This window comes from Acomys minous, assembly GCF_964271855.1.
Source record: "Acomys minous genome assembly, chromosome: 2".
Lineage (NCBI taxonomy): Eukaryota > Metazoa > Chordata > Mammalia > Rodentia > Muridae > Acomys > Acomys minous.
In genome coordinates, this window is record NC_140484.1 from 123,929,029 (window position 1) to 123,950,468 (window position 21,440).

The 21,440-nt window shown below is 39.3% G+C and overlaps 1 protein-coding gene across 15 annotated transcripts in view; it reads left to right on the forward strand.

The window, feature by feature from the left end:
- Positions 1-21,440, forward strand: part of DLG2 (discs large MAGUK scaffold protein 2) — a gene marked incomplete at its 3' end in the record, with an annotated part of 1,901,401 nt that overhangs the window by 565,451 nt on the left and 1,314,510 nt on the right. For 5 of the 15 annotated variants that reach the window (XM_084767698.1, XM_084767701.1, XM_084767703.1 and 2 more), the window contains exon 1: positions 12,472-12,805. The exons of the other annotated variants lie outside the window; for them this stretch is intronic. In XM_084767698.1, coding sequence (XP_084623824.1) covers positions 12,764-12,805 — 42 coding nt within the window. In that variant the 5' untranslated portion in view covers positions 12,472-12,763. Of the gene's footprint in view, positions 1-12,471; positions 12,806-21,440 lie in introns of those variants that run through there. 15 annotated transcript variants of the gene reach the window in all.

Consider the following 21,440-nt stretch of genomic DNA (forward strand, 5'->3'; position numbering starts at 1 on the left):
ACGTATTTATAACAGTTGAAACAATTAAATAACTTTATTTATTTATGTGTTTACATATTTATCTATTTCCTTTATACATTTATCTATTTCCTTTAAACATCCCTATCATAGGCCTTCCCTCGCCTCATCTGCTCCTGGTCCCACTCCCTCCAATTCTCCCATCTCCCCTCCCCTACTCCTCAGATATGTGCCCTCACCCCCACCTCCTCTCCCACCCCCACCCCTACCCCCACCCCCACCCCCACCCCCGACCACATACACATCCAACCCACACAGGTACATTAAGTACCATCGGAAGTGAGTGCATCTTCTTCCCCTGTGGCCTGGCAAGGTAGCCGCACCAGGGGGAAGTGATTGAAAATTAGACAACAGATTCCATGTCAGAGACAGCACCTTTTCCCTTTTCTAGGGGACCCACATGATTGCCAAGTTACTGATCGGCCATGTTGTGAATCAGTCTGAGCGCCCCTGGGCCCAGGTTAGTTGGCTTTGTTGGTCTTCTTATGGCGATCCTGTCCCCTCCACATCCTTCTATTCTTCCCCTGCTCTTCCACAAGACTCCCTTCACTTGCCTAATGTTTGGCTGCGAGTAACAGCATCAGTTTTGATCCATTACCTGGGGAAGCCTCTCAGAAGACAGCTATACTAGGATCCTACTTGCAAGCATAGCAGGGTCATTAATAGTGTCAAGGGTTGGCTCTCACCCACGGGGTGGGTCTCAGGACGGGCCAGGCATTTGTTGGACATTCCCGCAATCTCTGCTCTATCTTTATCCTTGAACAGCTTGGAGATAGGGTAAATTTTGGGTCAAACGTTTTGTGGGTGGATTCGTGTTCACCTCCCTCTCCTAGGAGTCCTGTCATGTTTACGGAAGCCTCTTCACTCTCCATGACCCCTGCTACTAGGAGTCTCAAATAGAGTTACCCCAGATACTCCCAGGAGCCAACCCTGTTGTACGTCTCCAGGTTGTCTCAGAGAAGCCCCTGACCAGGGTTTCTCTTCTCTCGGCAAGAGTTCTGTCCTCTTGCCCTGTTCTCCCCACATCTGACTCCACCCTCATTTCTATCAGCACTCCCTCACTTATTCTGTTCCCTCTATTCAGCCACTTCCCTAGTCTTTTCTATTTCTCCTCTTCAGTGAGATTAAAGCATCCTCCCTTCGGCCCTCCTTGTGACTTAGCTTCTTTAGGTCTGTGAATTGTAGCATCGTTATCCTGAACGATCGTTATTCTGGCTAATGTCTGCTTATAGGTAAGTACATAACACGTGTGTCTTTCTGAATCTGGGATACCTCATTCTGGATGATTTTTTCTAATTCTATCAATTTGCCTGCAAATTTCACAATTTCTCTGTTTTTAATAGCTGAGTGGTATTCCATTATGTAAATGTATCACAGTTTCTTTATCCATTCTTCAGTTGAGGTTGTTTTCAGTTTCTGGCTATTATGAATAAAGCTGCTATGAACATTGTTGAACAAATGTCCTTATTGTATGGTAGAACATCTTTTGGATATATGTCCAGGAGTGGTAAAGAGGAGTCTTGAGGTAGAGGTATTCCCAATTTCCTGAGAAAATGCCAGATTGATTTCCAAAATGGTTGTACAAGTTTGCACTCCCACCAGCAATGGAGAAGTGTTCTCCTGTCCTATATCCTTACCAGCATGTGCTGTCACTTGAGTTTTTTATGTTAGCCATTCACACAGCTGTTGGTTGGGATCTCAGAGTTGAGAATTTCTTTAAGTGCTTCTCAGCCATTCGAGATTCCTCTGTTGAGAATTCTGTTTAGCACTGTACTGCATTTTTGGATTATTTGATTTGTTGGTTTTTAATTTATTGAGTTCTTTATATATTATGGATATTATCCCTTTGTCAGATATAGGGTGAATATCTTTTCCCAATCTGTAGGCTGTCATTTTGTTCTGTTGATGATGTCATTTGCCTTCAAAACTTTTTCAGTTTTATGAGGTCCCATTTATTAATTGTTGATCTTAGGGCCAGAACTGTTGGTGTTTTGTTCTAGAAGTTGTCTCCTGTACCAATGAGTTCAAGGCTGATTCTCACTTTATTTTCTAGTAGATTTGGTGTTTCTGGTTTTATGTTGAGGTCTTTGATTCACTTAGACTTAAGTTTTGTGCAAGGTGATAAATATGGATCTATTTGCATACATCCACATGCAGATATGCAATTGGACCAGCACCATTTGTTGAAAGATGCTTTCTCTTTTTTTATTGCATGATTTTGGTTTCCTTGTCAAAAACCAAGCATCTGTAGGTGTGTGTGTTTATGTCTGGGTCTTCAATTTGATTACATTGATCAATCAGTCTATTTATATGTAAAAACCATGCAGTTTTTATTACTATTGTTCTATATTATGGCTTGAAATCAGATACAGAAAAACCTTGAGATGTTCTTCTATTGTATAGGATTGTTTTAGCTATTCTTTTTTTTTTTCATATGAAATTGAAAATTGTTCTTTCAAGCTCTGTAAAAAGTTGTGTTGGTATTTTGATGGGAATTACATTGAATGGATAGATTGCTTTTGGTAAGATGGCCATTTTTACTATGTTAATCCTATTGATGCATGAGCATGGAAGATATTTCTGCCCTTGTGGCATTTAGAAATTCTGTTGAGAAGTCAAGTGTAATTCTGATAGGTCTGTCTTTTTGTGTGACTTGGCCTTTTGCCCTTGCAGCTTTTAATATTCTTTCTTTGTTATGTACATTTAATGTTTCTATTATTATGTAGCAGGAAAATTTTCTCTTCTGGTCCAATCTATTTGGTGTTCTATAAGCTTTTTATATGTTTATCGCCATCTATTTCTTTAGGTTGAAGAAGGTTTTTCTATGATTTTGTTGAACATATTTTCAGAACTTTGGAGCTGGGAGTCTCCCCCTTCTTCTCTTCCTATTATTTTTAGGTTTGGACATTTCATATTGTCCCAGACTTCTTGGAGGTTTTGTGTCAGGAACTTTTTAGATTTACCTTTTTCTGTGACTGATATATCAACTTCTTCAATCATATCTTCTACATCTGAGATTGTTTCTTCCATCTCTTATATTTGTCGGTGATGCTTCTGTCTGTCGTTCCTGTTTTCTTCACTTGGTTTTCCATCTCCAGAATGGCCTCAGTTTTATTCATTTCCTTCACTTGTTTAATTTTATTTTCCTGTGTTTTGTTAAGGGATTTCTTCATTTCCTTTACCTGTTTGATTGAATTTCTTGTATTTCCTTAAGGGATTTATTCATATCCTCTTTTCAGGCTTCCAACATCTCTATAAGGCTGGATTTAAGATTGTCTTCTTTTGCTTCAGCTGTGTCAGGATGCCCAGGGCTCGTTTTACAGAATAACTGGCTCCTGGAGATGCCTTATTTCCCTGACTCTTGTTGATTGCCTTCTTACGATGGCCTTTAAACTTCTGCTTGTTCCTGTGTTGGCTGGATGTCCCTGATGCTGATGAGACTCCTCATGGAGGCAGGCAGAGCTTTGGGACTGATAGTGGAGCTCAGGGAATAGCATACTGCTCACTTCTGTTGGCTGGGTGTTCCTGGGGTCTTGTAGGACTGGGTTATGCATGGGGGCTGGCAGGTGTTGGCTGTGTCCTCTGGCAGGCAGGAGAAAGGTAGTGTGGGCTCTAACCTGGTTCTCTGGGGCCAGCAGGCCTCCTCCAAAGGAAAGGTTACCTAAACCTGAAATTTGAAGTGATAAAATTCATATTTGCACCTTAAAATGGGGCATTTGTGATCAGCAAAGTGGAGAGTTTCTACTCTAGACTGAATCAATCAAAGACATTTGCTGTCTTTGGCCTTCCAGCCTATCTTCATGTTTTTCTACACCATGGCTTATCTTTCTACACACGTGGTGGATTGTACAAAAGGAGACAACAGTGAATTGCTTTAAAAGAAAAGAAGCTAGAGTGAAGTTGTAAGTCGGAAATCTACAGAGAGTGACCTAGTATGAAGCAGAAAGAGAAAGGAAAATAGAAACACAATGCAAATTAGCCTGCTCTGGGAATGTCTTCCATAATGGAAAAGAATATGCCACAGGAACTCTTGAATCAAGCTGAAAGGATATCAGAAATGCTTTGAGGAGACTATGAACCTCATTGTTTGTTTACTAAAGCCTGAGATGGCATCAGGGTCATGAGAATGAGTAAGCTGGCCCTGCCCCTTGCCGGCTTTCAGAGAGTGGACCCTGCATCTCACCTGGGCAGCACATTAGAGCTGACCCTGTTGAAGGGTACACAGGTGAGTCAGGCTATGCATACATGAATATGGAAGCCACTTGTCTGCTGTTAGGTGGAGTGGACATAAGGATGAGGCCCTTTCTCCCTTTCACTGTGATCACCCCTCACCACCTGCTGTAGTCAGGAGAGCTGTACCTGAGGTTACCAAAGGTGGAGTTTTGTCCTTGCCCCTCAGTGATTATCGCACTCAGGAGAGCATGCCCTGGGCAAGACAGTGGTGAACTTCACCTGGGCTCTAATGGTGAAGGCATGGGTGAGCAAGCCCCAGGGTGTGAGAGCTGGAGAGCAGGAGAGCTGTCCCAGCTTTTTTATTTTGGGAGCACCTGGGAGAGTGGACCTGTGCCTCTAATGGGCAGCACAGTAGAGCTGGCTGTTGAGGCATGAGCAAGAGTGAGCCAGCCAGAGGTCATGAGAGCAGGAGAGCTGCCCCTGCCCCCTGCCCATGGGAACTGTCTGACACACTACAGCTTCCAGGACAAGATGTTTTCCTTACTTTATTTTGGTGTGTGTGTGTGTGTGTGTGTGTGTGTGTGTGTGTGTGTGTGTGTGTTATTTTGAAGGAGAGGTTGCAAGAACAGATATGAGGGGGATAAGGAGATGAGTGGGACTTAAGTGCATGGTATAAAACTCATAAGGATGAATAAAAAGTTCTTTAAAAAGAAAGATAGAAAATAAAAAAGAAATCCTTATGTGTTAAATAGCACCTTCTTACCTAACCTGATAGTTGACTTCAAGAACAGAGAGAAAGGAAATTAGTATCTAATTCTCCACTTCACTGTTCATTGTTACTTTTTACTGCTTCATACCAAGTTATTTATTACCAATTTTTTTTGTTAATCCCTTTGTCAAATGAACACATTTACTTAACATCACAGTATCTGTGAAATTTATTCCAAATAAAGATACCTTTCAGAGGAAAAAGATATGCTGTTAATTATGCTAGGACAATGGGTAAAATGTAACATTAATCCTGATAAACTAAGATTAATGGTCCTGTAATACCAATGTCCATTTTCTATAAATATTTATTTAAAATAAACAAAGATGACCTAACAATTAGAGGCTGCTCACCTAGAGTTTTATATACAGAAAGAGTGTTTAGCCAACATCAATTTGAGTTTTCAGGTACTTACAACTAGGTAGGAGGAAAATTTTTAAAAAAAATTACTTTTTTTAATTTACTTTACAGATATTGCATCAAAGTATAATTTTGAATATGTTCAATTTTACTTTGGAAATACTTCAAGAAATGAAAAATCTGACAATGGATTATACTTCTATCTCTATTTATAATTGATCATTATCTTAGATTGATTTCTCATTAGGCAAATGTTCTTAAGTAATCTGAAGCATTGCCACTAATAACTTTGTTGTTCTCATTTCCTGTCTGCTCAGAATTAACCATTCTAAGCTAGAATTAGGAAAAATGGTTGGTAGGTTTGGAAGGAAGGTAATGTTAGCAGATCATACTGTCTCTTGATTTTCTATGTGTATTTTAGCAGCTGAAGAGAATGAGCACAATGATTAGTATTAACTCTGATCATAGTCTAGTTTTAAAGTCTAATTATTTAGACATGAAAGCAAAACGTATATGAAATATGTGTAGAGGATCTTGACTTAAAAATCAAGTGAAAACTTTGATAAAGGGCCCTTAAAACTAAATCTTGAGGAACTCAGGCATAAGAATATTAAAATAAAGAGCAAAAAGTCAAGGTGATAGAACCTGAGATCATAAACCAAGAGGGGGGAGTGAGATTGAATAGAAAGAAGAGCAGCTGTGTGCATAAGTTGAGAGTCATATAGGATGATGATAAAGGAACGGATATTGGATGGATAACACATCAACTGCCATTCCCACAGTAGTAGAGTGTGTGTGTTGTGGGGAGAGAGGTAAGCTAGTATGATAAGGAGTTAGTCAGAGTTGTGGAGACTGAGGTTTTGGCTTTTTTTAATGATAGGTTTTGTTTTATTATTATATTTTATTGTGTAATGTTTGATTGTTACCTCTTAGAAACCTGGTCTTTCTTTTTATCATTCATTCATTTATTTAGTCACTTTTTAACTTTAATTTTATTGATTTATTCAGATTACAACTCAATTGTTATCCCATCTCTTGTATCCTACCATTCCTTCCTCCCTCTCGATTTTACCCTATTCCCCACCCCCTAGTAGCCTGGTCCAAGCCTCCTTCCATATGCCCATGTGTGTGTATACGTGCAGATGTAAAGCAGAGGTTGAGTTTTCCTTTGACATTTCATTCAACACTAGCTAAATTTCAACTTCTACTTATTCCTCTTTTACATCCTCTCTTCCCAGTCCCACCCTCATGCCCCCCTCCTCCATTTCCTCCTCTCCTTCTTGGAGAAGGCTTTTAAAAATAGGTTGTATGGGAAGCAATGTCAAAGGCCAGAAGGATGATGGGACAAGGTGATGTAGTGCATGTTGTAACTGTCTTGGTGATGACGGTTAATGGTAATGCTGGGAGTAAGATAATTTTTGTGGTTTTGGTTTGATTTTGCTGTTTTTGCATGTTTGTTTGTTTCTTTTTTTTTTTTTTAAGATTGGCGAAACCCCAACAAGTACACACATAAGCTAGATCTGGGTAGGGGTTTAAGGTTTACCGCCAATATTGTCCTTGGCTGGTGCCTTAGTTTGAGCGGGACCCCTGGGCCCAAATCTGCCTATCATAATGTTCTACTTGTAGGTTTCTAGGACCCTCTGGATCCTTCTACTTTGCCATTCTCCCATGCTTCTCTCATCTAGAGTCCCAATAGAATGTCCTAGGAGGACTCAACTTCTTGAGATCCCTTCAAAACCATCTTAGAAATCTTACAGAAATGCTGGATCATCCCACAACTTACAAACAGCGTTCTAGGGATACAGAATATTGTTAAGAGCAAGAAGGCATTGTCTTACTTATTTCCTTCTCTCTGTCATTCCAGCCCTCTTTACATTATAGACAGCCCAGGACTAAACTGACTATACTACAGGGTTCAAGAAAAAAGGCTCCTATACCTTATTATTTTAGTTCATACAACGTTATTGTGAAGTAGGTTTGCAATTTTTATTTGGCAGAGGACTACTCTGTGACAGAGAGGGGTTATATAACCAGCCCAAGGCCACACAGTTCTGAAATGGCAGAAAATGGATTTAAACCCAGGTTTTTTTTTGTCTCCTTTTTTTTTTGTGTGTACAAGACCGCCCTGTGTCCCTATGGTCCCTTTTTCACCTGGCTTCTGTTTTGCAAGGTTGAGCTTCTACTCAGAATTATTTATTTCATTTGTACAAGGAATCAGGCAATTATATAACATAGTGATGAATTTAAATTTTAATGATTAGGAATGAAGTTTCACAGAAGTAAATTATGTACTGCCCCTCACATAGGCATTTACACAGGTTGTTTTGCTCTTAGGACATGAGTATTGTGTGGATATGGAAGATCACGTGTCTTACAAGCCTGAAATATGTTCTACCCATTGCTTTACTGAATGGCTTTGATGATGAACCCTGATCTAAGGCATAATTTTAGCTTGAGCTCTATATAGAAGCCAAATAGGAAACTTTACAAAATACTAAAACCCACGTCCACCCAATAGACTTCAGTCTAATTGGTCTGGATTGTGACCCAGTGGCTATTTATCACTCGTACTTACCTCATCAGTCTAATCTTAACAAAGCAAAACACAATGTACAACTTCACAAAGTTCTAACTGCATGTAAAATAAAAATAAGTAGCCCAACATCCTAGCTGTACAGATAAGAAAAATGATGCTCATCAATATGAATTATTTATAAATATTAATAGACACTGCTATTATTATTATAATTTTAACAAATTATAGTCTCATACTGCCTTATATTTTTTCTTTTACAAATCTATGCTATTTTGAAATTTCATTTTAATTTAACTCTGTGTTTGTGTGTGTGTGTGTGTGTGTGTGTGTGTGTGTGTGTGTGTGTGCGCGCGCGCATGTGTGCACTCATGAACACATAAGTATACAGTTACAGAGGCCAGACAAGGTCAGTAGGGCCCTTTAGGTTAGGAGTTACAATTTCTTGTCAACTCGCCTACCTGCAGTGTTGGTTCTGGGAACCTAACGCAGGTCCCTTGCAGAAGCAGGAAGAAGTCTTGTTCTTGTTTTGTTTTAATTTATTCACTTTACATCCCGATTGTAGGCCCTTCACTCGTCTCCTCCCCATCCCACCCTACCTTCCTCATCTCCCTTCTCCCCTTCCCTAGTCCTCAGAAAGGGGGATCCCTCCTCTCCTATCATCTGTCCTCAGCCTATCAAGTCTCATCTGGACTGGCTGCATCCTCTTCCTCTGTGGCCTGGCAAGGCAACCACACCAGGGTGAAGTGACCAATGAGTGGGTACCAGAGTCCATGTCAGAGGCAGTCCTTACTCCCCTTGCTATGGAACTCACAAGGAGACAGTGCTGCCTATTTACAACATCTGAGCAAAGGGTCTAGGCCCTCACCATACATGGTCCTTGGCTAGTGCCTCAGTCTCTGCAGCATCACCACAACCACCACCCCCACCATTACACCCACCCTCAGCCCAGATTTGTTGGCTCCATTGATCGGTCTCCTTGTGGAGCTCCTGTCCTCTCCAGATCCTTCTGTCCCCTAACTTGTCCTTAAGACTCCTTGTGCTCCACCCCAAAGTTTGACTGTGAGTCTCAGCATCTGCCTTGATTCCCCCATTGGGTGGAGTCATTCAGAGGACCTCTATGGTAGCCTCCAGTTCTGTTCCTTCTCTTCAGCTGCTTCAGGTGTCTATTCTATTTGCCCTTCTGAATAAGAACTCTTAAATGATGCACTCTCTTTCTAGCCCATAACTAAGATTTATTTTAAAGACTTGTTATACTTTCAAAACGAGGTGCTAGAGAGATGGCTCAATTGGTAAACTACTTGCAGCAAAAGCATGAGGATTTAAGCTCAGATCCCCAGTACCCACAGGAAAAATATCCAAGTATAATAGTGTATTTTGTAATGCCAGGGTAAGGAAGCAGTCACGTAGATCCCAGTGCTCAGAGGCCAGACAGCCTACCAAATTGTGGAGTGTCAGGGTCTTTGAGAGAACCTAGCTCAAAACAATAAGGTGTAGAACATTTGAGAAAGGTGCTTGTCACTGGCATATGAGCTCTACATATATACACACACACACACATGTATGGGTGTCTTGCCACTTACATGCTGGTCCCCATGTGAACATGTACACTCAAACAACACCACACTTATACATACAACTGGACTGAATTCTTATCTTACATTTTTCGTTAGTTCTTTGAGTTTTTAAGTTTCATTCAGTGTATTTAGATCATATTCTTAGAGGTTAAATCATTGAAAGGAATTACCAGATTTAAAAGGATTTTAATTTTTATGCTTTTCCTTAAATAAGAGTTGGAGAATTTTTAATATCTTTATAGTCATTTGAGAATTATTACTTTTTCATTTGCTTTTTAAAATTCACTTTATTTTTTTCTTGGCGATTTATGCAAGTTCCTTTAAGGAATTTCCAAACAAATATGTTGTGGATATTTTGCTATTTTTTTATTTACTATTGTATATTACTTACCAAAGCAGGGCATTCATATTTTTTTACATAGTCATAATTATCTTTTCTGGTGTAACGTAAGTCCCTTCTTCAATATTATAAAGAACCAAAACTGTTTCTTTTAATATGTTTGTGGTTTTTGTTTTTATACCTAACTCATGGATTTAACTATGCTTTTGTTGACATGATTCACATTTAACATTCTCAACCACATTATGAGCTATATATTGTCCTATTTTTCAAATGGCAAATGATTTGGCATGATATTTTTCTGGAATTCTTCACTTGTAGTATTGGAACATAGATTTATTCTGCTTCCTCTATAACTATGTAGCCAGTTAGAATTTTCTTTTACAACAGCCAGTGCTGTACTTCTTGTTTATATACTACCACAGTGTAGTCTTTGACTAAGAATGGTGAACACATTGTCAAAATTATATTTACTGTATGTGTGTGTAGTAGGGTTGGGGGAGGGATGACATGATCTGTGTGATTCAAGTTAAAGCCTCATTTCCTACAAGGAAAAGATGAAAATGGTCATTATCCTTAAATACTTTAAATAAGCAGTAGATCTGTAGGTGTAGCCCATGTCTGCATTGGGATTCTGTGAGATAAGTAAGCCCACTTGAGAGTTCTAAATAGGTCTTCCAGGCCGTAAGTCTTCCTTCAGCAAGTATACACTTCAAAGCTGTTGTTGAAACCCTGAGTTCTTCCGACTTCACTTTTGTCTATTCCCTAGGAGTGTGTTTCTCTGAGATTGTAACATTTCCGGTCTTTTCCCTTTGCTCTTCCTGTACTGGGATACCAAAATTCTAGAGACCATCAGAATAGCAATAAAAACACACAAAGTGTATTTTACTCCAGTTTCTACTGAAAAAAAAATTAGAGTACATTCATCTCATCAATTGAAAAAAATTTCCTAAGAATCTTCTGAACCCTAGTGGAGAAAGGCAGTTTTAAATGCACCTCCTGTTTACCACAGCACCCAGTTGCTGTGTTTGTATTCACTCAATAGGAAGAGCTGCAGGAGAGGTGACCTGCTATGACCTCTGGAGACGCAGGAGCTGTGACCTAAAATGATGGTTCTCTTTGAAGCCATTAATAAAAGTTGTGGAATGATAAGACCTAGGCATCCATGTTTAACTACCCTGGAAGTCATGTTACAAGTACTTACAGTTTGTAATTACCCAGTCTACTATGACAGGCAGAACTGGGAATCAAATTAAGTGGCTTCCTTCTCTTTCGTTGCTAAACAATCTCCAGCTTAAACTAAGATTTCCTTTTTTTTTTCTTCCTAAAAAAGCCACAAACAATGACAGCCCAAAATAGCTATTTAGTCAGAAGTGACGACACTTTCTGAACGCTTATCATTAAGAGGGAAAGAGAAAATCTAGCTCTTTAATTCCTCTCTCTGAATTACCTTCTACCCTCTGAGACATCCTCACCTCACTGCTCAGGAGAGATGCCCAGTGACTCTGCCAGCCTCAGTACAGCTGCAGGCTCCAAAGGGGAGGTGGTTTATGCAAAACACGTTAAAGAAAAACCCTAAAAGTCACTGCAGCTTTTCTCTGTGTGTGAGTGATGCAGTTCTTCCCTGGTGCTGTGAGAACCGTTGTGGCAAAGACATCACCAATCTTTTTCCTCCCACTATTTTTACTGCAGTGAGAACTGTTCGTGTCTGCTTGCATTTCGCCAGCCAGATAGCATTAGAATTCTAGCTGAGCATTAGGGCTTCCTAAAGCTGGAGAAAGAGTTTAGAACCCTGCATTAGACTTTGTCCTCTTGGCTGAATAAAAATTCAATTAATTTGGGATATCTGTTGCCTGTCAAGGATGGCAACAGACAGTGAGATCTGAAAAGGTTTTTTAATTAAATATTCTCCGCTCATGGGTTCATGGGAATAGAAGCCTCTCTCTCTGTCTCTCTGTCTGTCTCTGTCTCTTTGTCTGTCTCTGTCTGTCTGTCTCCCTCTCCGGCTCCATCTCCCTCTCCCCTCCCTCCCTCCCTCCGTCCCTCCCTCCCTCTCTCTCTCTCTCTCTCTGACTCTCAGGATCAGCTGAACATTTTATATCAGTGCTTGACCCTGCACTGAGGTTGACTTACCTCCTGTTTCATTCCAATCCCATCCACCCCAGATCTTTGATTGCCATTTACCAACAAAGCATAGCTTTGGAGAATTGGATGCTTGGTTTTATTAGAGAGCCTAGGAACTTTAAATATCCCTGGAAGACAGACTTGATGATATTTCCCGTGCAGGGCAGTAAGAGGTGGTACTTCTTAGCCCTTGAAAAGCAGAGCACCTCTGGAGGGACCTGGCTTAGGTTTTAAGGGGATGCTATGTCACAGTGAACCTTTTGGTCCTGCTCTGTTCCACACAGAGAAATGAAGAGCGAAGCATGTTTGCGGTGGTTTGTAGTACTTGCTGAACAGGACACTGCATCAGAAAAACCTGGAATGTAGTGCAGAGCTCTTAGGCTACAAAGGGAAAGGGTTCCCTCTTCATCTATAGTCTCCCCGATGCAATCTCATGGTAAAGTATCTAATAGGACAGCACTCGTGCTCTCCAGAAATATAAGTAACTCATTGGTTAAATTTCAATTCTTCACCTTTCCCCCCTCCTTCCTGGGTGAGCTCATTCCGCCCCCCTCCCGCACCCCCCCCCACCCGTGATTTAAAATGCTAGAAGGAAAAGCAACTGAGGTTCTAACTTTCGGATGCTGAATCCTCGGCTAATTGAAATTACTGGGCACAATGCTATATATAGCCAATGAAGAGATTCTGAGCTCTCACTCAGTGCCTTCAAGACATGTCGTTTTGTAGTCAGAGGAAACAGGGATCAATGCATTTTCAAACTGACAGAGGGAACGGATGCTCCTTAGCAGCACATGCCCAGGATCGTGTGTGTGGGGCTTGCGCTGTGTTGAGAAGCTGATCACCGGCCCATATGCCCCTTATTTACTGCAATGTTCTTTGCATGTTATTGTGCACTCCGGACTAACGTGAAGGTAAGAGGAGGCGAGACGGCAACTGGGCACGATGTACATGTTGAACCAGCTGCAAAAAATGTCTACCTTGTGTAGCGCCAGGACTTTTCAGATGGCCGGCTGAGCAGGCAGATTATTACAGGTGGTTGCTAAGGCTTTGTTTTATTGTTCCTTGCAGCCTCCCTGGGGGAGCGTGTCGGAACGCTGTTGTGAAGTGACCTTCAGGTTTAACTGTTTGTAATTCAGGTTCACGCTCACACTTGGGAGAGGGGGGAGAGGGGGGACGAAAAGATGAGGATTATTTCGGTAGGCCAGCACCAAGAAATCAGAGGAGGTAACAAGCTATGGATCACGCTGTAAATTTAGGATTTTAGTCTTTCCGTTTGAAAGTGCTGTAAACTGCCCGTGTTCCTGCAGCTTCATTGTTCTAGGAGCTCCAGGCTTTGAATGTAGCGGCTGGAATAACATTAGGATGTGATCTATGTGGTACCCGAACATCCTGTGTGTTGAAACGAGGATGATGAGCATCGGGAATTTGGTGATATCAATCACACAGATTCTCAGCTCAGGGTGGGCTGCTGGTTTAGGCTGCCGGGGTGCTGCTGCCCCCGATGCTGTCACCTCGCTGACATTCACTTGCTGTAGCTAATAGGCTCCAAAGTTGAGCTCAAGTTTTGGAGATTTACCCCTTGTCAAGGAGCGAGGACGTTGTTATTGTAAAGGTTAATCTGACGCGATTCATTCAGCTCTGAGCCTGAGAGAACAGCTGTGGAATTCCACTTGCATAATTAAAGTGGATCTGCATCCTGGATTAACCTGCCCCCCCCCCCTTGAGTTTGTATTTCTTATTGAAGCAGGTCCAAAAAGAAGTGATTGTCTTTGAGGAAGAAAAAAATTACGAGACAGTTTAAGACCTAAATTAGGACTTTTGAAAAAAAAAAAAAGTCAATGTGAAGTGTTTTCCATTTTATTTTACTAGAAGAGTGTTTTAATGTGTCTAAGTACTAAAGTTTCATTTTGTGTGTTTATAAGTTTTATTGAGAGCTCCCTGCTGCTGTTCACTTTTATAAATCTTCTTGCTTTGCATTTGAACTTCAAACAGGTAGTATTTATATTTTGAGGTTGGCCAGATCTCTCTCCACTGCAGCTGGGAAGCCTTCTGTACTGAGGAAGTGGAGTTCTATAGAATTTGCTTTTTAGTACTTTAAGAATTCGCTTCTGAAGTGGAAATGATGGGATCAATAAACTTCCTGATAGGTTTAAGAGAATGCGCATATATACAAACACTAATGAGGTTATTCTCGTACTTTCTTCTATTTCAAATTATGGTCAGTTCCTTGCTTTGTAAAGTGGGCAAGCCCTTATCTTCTCTCTTCTTTTAAAAAAAAAAAAAGCTTCCTTCAGAAGAAGAGTGGCAACTCACACTATGGAACACTTATTTTTGTAACTCATTGTTGCATTTAAGGAAGTGCCAGAAAGCTGCAGGTGTCCTCCCTGGGGAAGCCTCTTCCTTTTGTAGCTTATAACAGTTGTCTGGATAGTTGTAGATTGAGATTTGTCTCATTTCAACTCATAAGCAAAGAAGAGATTTTTTTTCCTAATGATTTCTTACCTGAACCTGGAGGACCTTTGGATAATAAATCCTTAATACCTTGGGTAACCTACGTTGAATTCTGATGCCTTTTGACACAATCAGCAGAAACAGAGACCATGTGTGTTCTTCCTATCTGCAACATGCATGAACTTCCTTGCTTATGAGTAAATTAATTTCATTTTGGGTGTGTGTACACTTTTCTAATAATTGGCTGTTGAACTTTATAATTTATAATTTTATTTCCTATTCTTCTCTTCTGAGATAGCAAGATTTGTAAAAGAGTTTCAAATGTGGTCTTCATCTGGTTTTTCACTACATTGCATACAATAAATTCTTACCTAATGCTTTTAGAGTTAGTTTTATTTTTATGCTTTAATATAATTGCTTTTCATTCCATTACATTTAGCGTCACTTATCTGCCTGGCTCCAAAAAAGCCTTAGTTATGGTATATATATTATTTCTCATGTCTGACAGAATTCAATGTGATATTTGTTATACTGACCCAAAACTTCAAGGTAGTTGTAATTTAAGGGTTAGAAATATCTCTTGTGAAATTTATTTTTCAATGAAAAATACAATATTAATATCATCTTTTATTCTCAAATGATTATTTGACAAATTTGACATTTACAAAATATTATACCCAGAAAGATTTTTATAGGGATGATGTCTTTTAATATACTTTAAATGTTTTCACATCACAACCAAATAACAGTAAAGCTGAACCATTAATATGCAACACACACACACATACACACACACACACACACAGACACCTGCCCACGCATAAGAAGGTAACTTGAGGGTCACCGTTCTTCAATCAGCCTTTAAATGACAGGTATGTTTTGTGCACTGTGCTGAAGTCTTAGATGCTAAGATTAATTGAAAATAACTATTGCTGTTAGAAGACTTCTACTGTAAGACAAGACACAGACAAATAGAACAAAGAGTGACTTGAAATATGGTAGGACTTTTAAAGGACTTTGATGAAGGACATTTCTGTAACTGAAAAAAATAAAATAAACACAGGACAAGCCAGTTGCAATGGCCAAGAGAGATTTCACTGTGAAGTCACCTCTGACTTGCAACTTGACAGCTAATAGAAATTTGCCAGCCATCCTGCTGAGAGTAAGTAAGGCATGATGGGTAGAAGGAGCATGTAGCTAACACACATAGAACCCTGTGGGGGGCTGTAAGCAGTTGGGAGAGGATGTCTTATGGGGTGTTTCAAGGCTGAATAATAGCTAATTGAAGTGATGAGCAAGCATCACACCATAACTGAAAACTGTGTTACTTTGCCATCTCTTTTCTGGAATATGTCTTTATACAAAAGGAAAAGGAGAAAAAACTTCCAATCAAGAGTATTATTTATGTTTTCTTGATTGCTTTAAGTTTCTGAAGCGATAAACATGCATATCCTGCTGGCTTGGGTTTCATTTTAACTTTTTTCTTCTTCTCCTTCTTCTTCTTCTTCTTCTTCTTCTTCTTCTTCTTCTTCTTCTTCTTCTTCTTCTTCTTCTTCTTCTTTTACAGAAAGTAATTAGAACAATTTATTTGATTGTAGTCACACATAAGGAAGTAATGTTATCGTTATGTGGATGTGTCGCTCCTCTTTGATCTGAAATTGCCTGTGTTGAATAAAAAGTACCTCTTTGACTAGACAACATGGGTAGTTTGTTGTATCAGATGTCCACATCGTTTTGTCCATTAAAACAGCTCTATTTTTTTTTAAAGTAAAGGTTCCAATGATCATTTTCTAAATGATCACACATTCTCCATATCAAGATTTTCCTGCTTGTGCAACTGCTGTAGTGTGATCCTATACATACCTACCAGCTAACACACTCTAAGACAGGAATGTCAAGTCAGAACAATATCACAAATAGGGAACCTAAGGGAGAGAGAGGAAACACCCCGCTGTTCTATTCACATGAGCAGGCAGCAGACCACTGGGAAGCTCAAGTCTCTTGAGTTTTGACTCCTAAAGACCATCTACTCCCTAGGTGCAAGAACATGCACCTTCATTTTGTAGATTCCTCATACGTAACACAAGAATATTTTAGAAAGCAGTGTTGACAAATTAATTTTAGAACATGATTTTTGAAGATTCCAGGAAAAGTACATTTGAGTCTATCTTTCTCACTCATGAGGTAGTTTGAGGATATTTTTAAACGATCTGAAGCTTAGGATTTTATTTGTTATAGGAGCGCTACTAACTATTATAAGAATGGCGTGAACTGGTGAGATGGTCCAGTGGGCAGCAACCGCACTACTAGAATATGGGCCTGATTTGGAATCTTCAACACCTGTGTAAGAGCTAGATATATTGTGTCCCTTTCTCTTACAGGGAGATGGGAGGCTGAGGTAGGAGAATGCACACAAACTGGTAGGCCAGCTAGGCAGACATACATAGTAGAACCACAGACGTCCATCTTTTAACAGAAATAGGCAAAAATCTGTAACTGAAAAAATAGAATAAACACAGGAAAGCCAGTTGCAATGGCCAAGAGAGATTTCACTGTGAAGTCACCTCTGACTTGCAACTTGACAGCTAATAGAAATTTGCCAGCCATCCTGCTGAGAGTAAGGCATGATGGGTAGTTAACAGGTAGAAGGCAAAAATCAACCCCAGAAGTTGCTCAATAATATTCACATGTCCTCTGCAGGATGCACACATGCACACTACTGTGCATGCACACAAGAATGGTGCATGGCATATGAAGGCTATAAAAAGCTCTTTGACTCTAGTAAGAATTCAGTCAACCAAGTCATGATTGGTAAATAGTCCACCAAATAACATTCAGACGTTTGTTAAAAAATTACAAGAATCAAGTACAATGTTTAGAAATCTCCGGTTAATAAGACATATGTTATGATTTAATATTCCTTCTCCCACCACTATTGCCATCACAATGAAATAACATACACATATACTAAACTGTAATCTGCATTGTGGAAGCTGAGACTGTAGAGCTTGGTTGTTATTACATTTTATAGTATAAGCACAAAAAGAACCAAATAAAAAGTAGTAAACACATGCCAAAAGTATGTATTGAGGTAATCGTAGACTTTTAACAAATTCACTTCAGTTCTTCTTGATTATTCATATATATATATATATATGACAATGATATCATCAAGGTTAGATTCAAATATTGTCTGAGTACCACAAAGTGTCTGCAACCAGTCATCATTTACTCCCCCGAATCCATACAATTCGGTTGTGAGACTAAGTTGAAGAAATCAATAATGCCTTCACTAACTAATAATAATCACACTGAGACAACTTATTGAATATCTGCCTCAACACTCTAGAATCCAGACATTTGTCATACTCTGTTCTCCCAACTTTTTCTTTTGCCATACTTCATGCCATTTCTTTTTCTTCCTTTTTTTCCTTTTCTTTTATTTCTGAGATTTTTCTAAAATAGTTTCCTGCAATTGGCTTTCTTCTCTGGTTAATACATATGCTTATCTAAAGTCTGTCCCTACTCTTAGAACTTGTAGGGGGAAATCTACATTCCAAGAAGTTGAACCTAATACATATTAGTTTCTTCTTTAGTTCTTCTTTAAATATTAAATACAATTTTTCCTTCATTCATGTAGTAATACATTTTAAAAGGCTGCGTGTGTGTTTGCACATGTGCATGTGCATATGTGCTCACACAGACACACACACACACAGACACACAAATGCACGCACACACGTGCACATGTGAACAAAGTTGCCCATGGGATCCAGAAGAGAGTTGCAGATTCCCTGGAGCTAAAATTGTAGGCACTTATGAGCTTCATGACATGTATACCCAGCACCAAGCTGGCCCTCTGCAGCAATAGAACATACAGCTTACTGCTGATGCCTTACTCCAGCCCCCATTGTAACACGTCTTAGATTGTTTCATGTCACTTATAATAAGATCTTATACTTGTACCTAATTTTGCTGATGTTTAGGGATTTTTTTAAGCATTTTGAAGACAGGAACTGCATATTATTGTCTTCATTAAGAAATACCTTCTTTAGAAATTTAAATACGAAGGGTGGTTCAAAAGGAACAGGTTTTTATGTCCCAGCCTCTTTGTGTTGCTGACACCTACTCTCCGCCACATCCTCTGATGCATTGCACATATTGATGCTTTGAATAAACACTTTGCTTTTTGTAGTCAGGGTTTGTAGGATCATGAATCAGAATGTGTGGACAGTTTGTGTAACACCTACGGCTCATAGGTGTCGTGAGACTATGGCTCATGACAAACTCAGAGGTGGTTCCTGTCAGGGTTCCAACTGAATAATTGTCGCCTTCATGGTGGCAGTATGCACTAGAACCTCACTAGACTCTTATGTTTCAGCTAACTGTGAACCTCCTTAGTGTTTTGGGTCTACAAAACATAAGCTGACTTGATGTGTTGATTTATAACTTTTAATGAAATCCTGCAACTCAAAAATATTAAATCAACACAATTAACAAAGAATTCATGATATAATGAATAGCAAAAGTAGCTACCATTTGTCAGGCTCATGGACTGTCCTCAAATTGTGAACATGCACTATATAATGTTAATGCTATTATTTTATAGATAAAGTTTATGTTTTTCTTATTTAACTGAAATTTATTTAAGGAACAAAATAGTTTGCTTAATGCTACAGCTCTTAATTGCCAGAGAAGCCAGCTTTAATCCAGGTCTATTGCTCTATAAACTCTATAAGACGGCAGCCTTACTATACCGACATGTAGTCATGCACGGATACCCAAAGAGTAACAACTACTGTGTCCCAGACATCTCAACTATTGTTAAAACAAAACAAGCAGTGAAAATGGATATGTTTTTATGCTTCTTTTTCCCCTTTAATGTTCTTTCTAAGTTCAAGCATAAGACTTTCTTTTATACCCTCAATTCATTTACTTAACAACATTGTATAATAAACATCTGTTATGGTTCATCCCCTGAACTAGGTGTATGAAATAAAGGGCAGAGAATTAGGCAGACAATAATCCCTTCCCTTGGAATTGACATAGCAGTAAATAGGAAATAGAACAGTTAAGTAAAATACATATAGTACAAACATAAGTACTGAGAAAGGAGAAATATATATATGAATATGTATATTTTAATAGTGTCCATGTGACTAGAAAGAGAAGTCCAAGTGAGTAAGTCACACAAGACTTCATAGATCAAGCATCTGTTAGTCAAATGGGTAATCAGTGATTTTCTATGGAAGATTTAAGGATTAAGTCATTTGACAATGATACGCACCACTATATGCAACACAACACTTTCAGGCATGAAGTCTCAGAGTAAAGAGACAACTTAGAAGGCTTCATAATTGTTCAGGGGAAAGGTGCATATCCAAGAGATTGGAGTATGTTGCTCAGGCCTGTATAGAATTATGTTTGAGGTTTTTAATCATCATTGATTTTGCAGCCCTGACAATCGCACCCTCCTTAGATATAGAGACCTGGCTCTCAGTTATTATGAGTATTATTTAGAAACAAATCTTAGTTACTTAGAATTTTTATGCTTTTAAATCCTCCCAACTTTTAGGAAAGTAGTTTAGCTAATACTGAAGTCATCAGTATAGTCAAACCTTTTGGCTTCACATCTTTCAAATATCTGGAGATGCCTTTCTAGTTCCCGCCTAAGTCGACTGTGAGTTACTTCAGAGCAAGAATCATGTATCTTTGTTTTTATATTCTTACTGATAATTAATGTATATATTTTTAGATGGGGGATGATGAATGAATTGCATTCATTCACATTACAGGACCTATTTTATAGACTGCCTCTTTAGTGTTATAGCACATCGGCACAGCTGTACAGCAAGGAGAATAGATTCTTTACTCAATGAATATTTTCTCTGCCAAAAAAAGAAATCAGTGTGTCTGTAATGAGAGTATCCATTCAGGATTAGAATCTGTAAGGAAATATCCTTGGAATCTAGAAGTGGCACTTGTCCTAGGGCAAGCTTACTGTCAGGTGTGGTGACGCATGTCTACAGTCTCAGTACTAGGGAGGCTGAGGAGTGAGGCATGATGACTGTGGGTATCAATCTGAGTTACATAGCAAGACCTTACCTCAGGAACAGCAACAGCAAAACTTAAGAAACGCTGCCTATATGTCCAGAATCAAAGGACAGGTCAACACATGTTTTAGGGGAAAAAAAAAAGATCACTAGTTCCCTAAGAAATGCATAGACTCATCAATTTTTTTTCCATTTGTTTTTAGAGTAACACATGGTAAAGAAAAAAAATTAAAATTGTAATTCTTGTTTGTGGGATGAGTTTTCACACTCTTACAGAAACTGCCTTGGAACTCATTGTATGACCTGGACTGGCCTGAAACTGATAGCAGTTCCCCTGTCTCAGTGTCTTAGACACTGAGAATACAGGAAGGAGCTGCTACCACAGCCACTTTAAAATTGCAACTTAACCTAAGCTTCAAAAAGCAGTACTTGCCTTTACAAAGTTATGCATACTGATGCAGTCTGTTCTATTTTTAACTTTAAAGGTTTGTTTATAATGTTGCTCAAGATTAACTAGAAGTATTATAATCAGGCATACAGTGGCAGAAATGCAATGCACACTGACCCTTTTAAAACGTACTCCTTCATTTACCTTTCTTAACGAGTTTGAGAAGAGCAAGGTGGATCACGGCTCACAATTTGAAAGACATGTTCTTTGTCTTAAGAGGCATACAATCTCTGTTATGAGCATGAAAATCAAAAGGTGCTTGAATTGCACAAGTCAGCCAACACTAAGTAAGATATGTGTGAGCATGGAGGGCTGGAGAGATGGCTCAGCCGTGAAAGGCTAGGCTCACAACCAAAAATGTGTGAACTGTAAAACAAGGTCGGAATTTAAAGTAAACAGGGGAAGCAGCTCTCTTTATAAAGGAAGTAAGGCAAATATTACTGTGAGTGCACCTGGAGAAAAAAAAAACTAAGGCCATAGGGTATGTAGTACACTCAGGAGGGAGGAAGGCAGCCTTCTGCAGCCCTTCTCTGAACCTTGCAGTAGCTAAAAAAATACTTACATACATTGCACCTGTGTTGGGTGTTTTTGGAT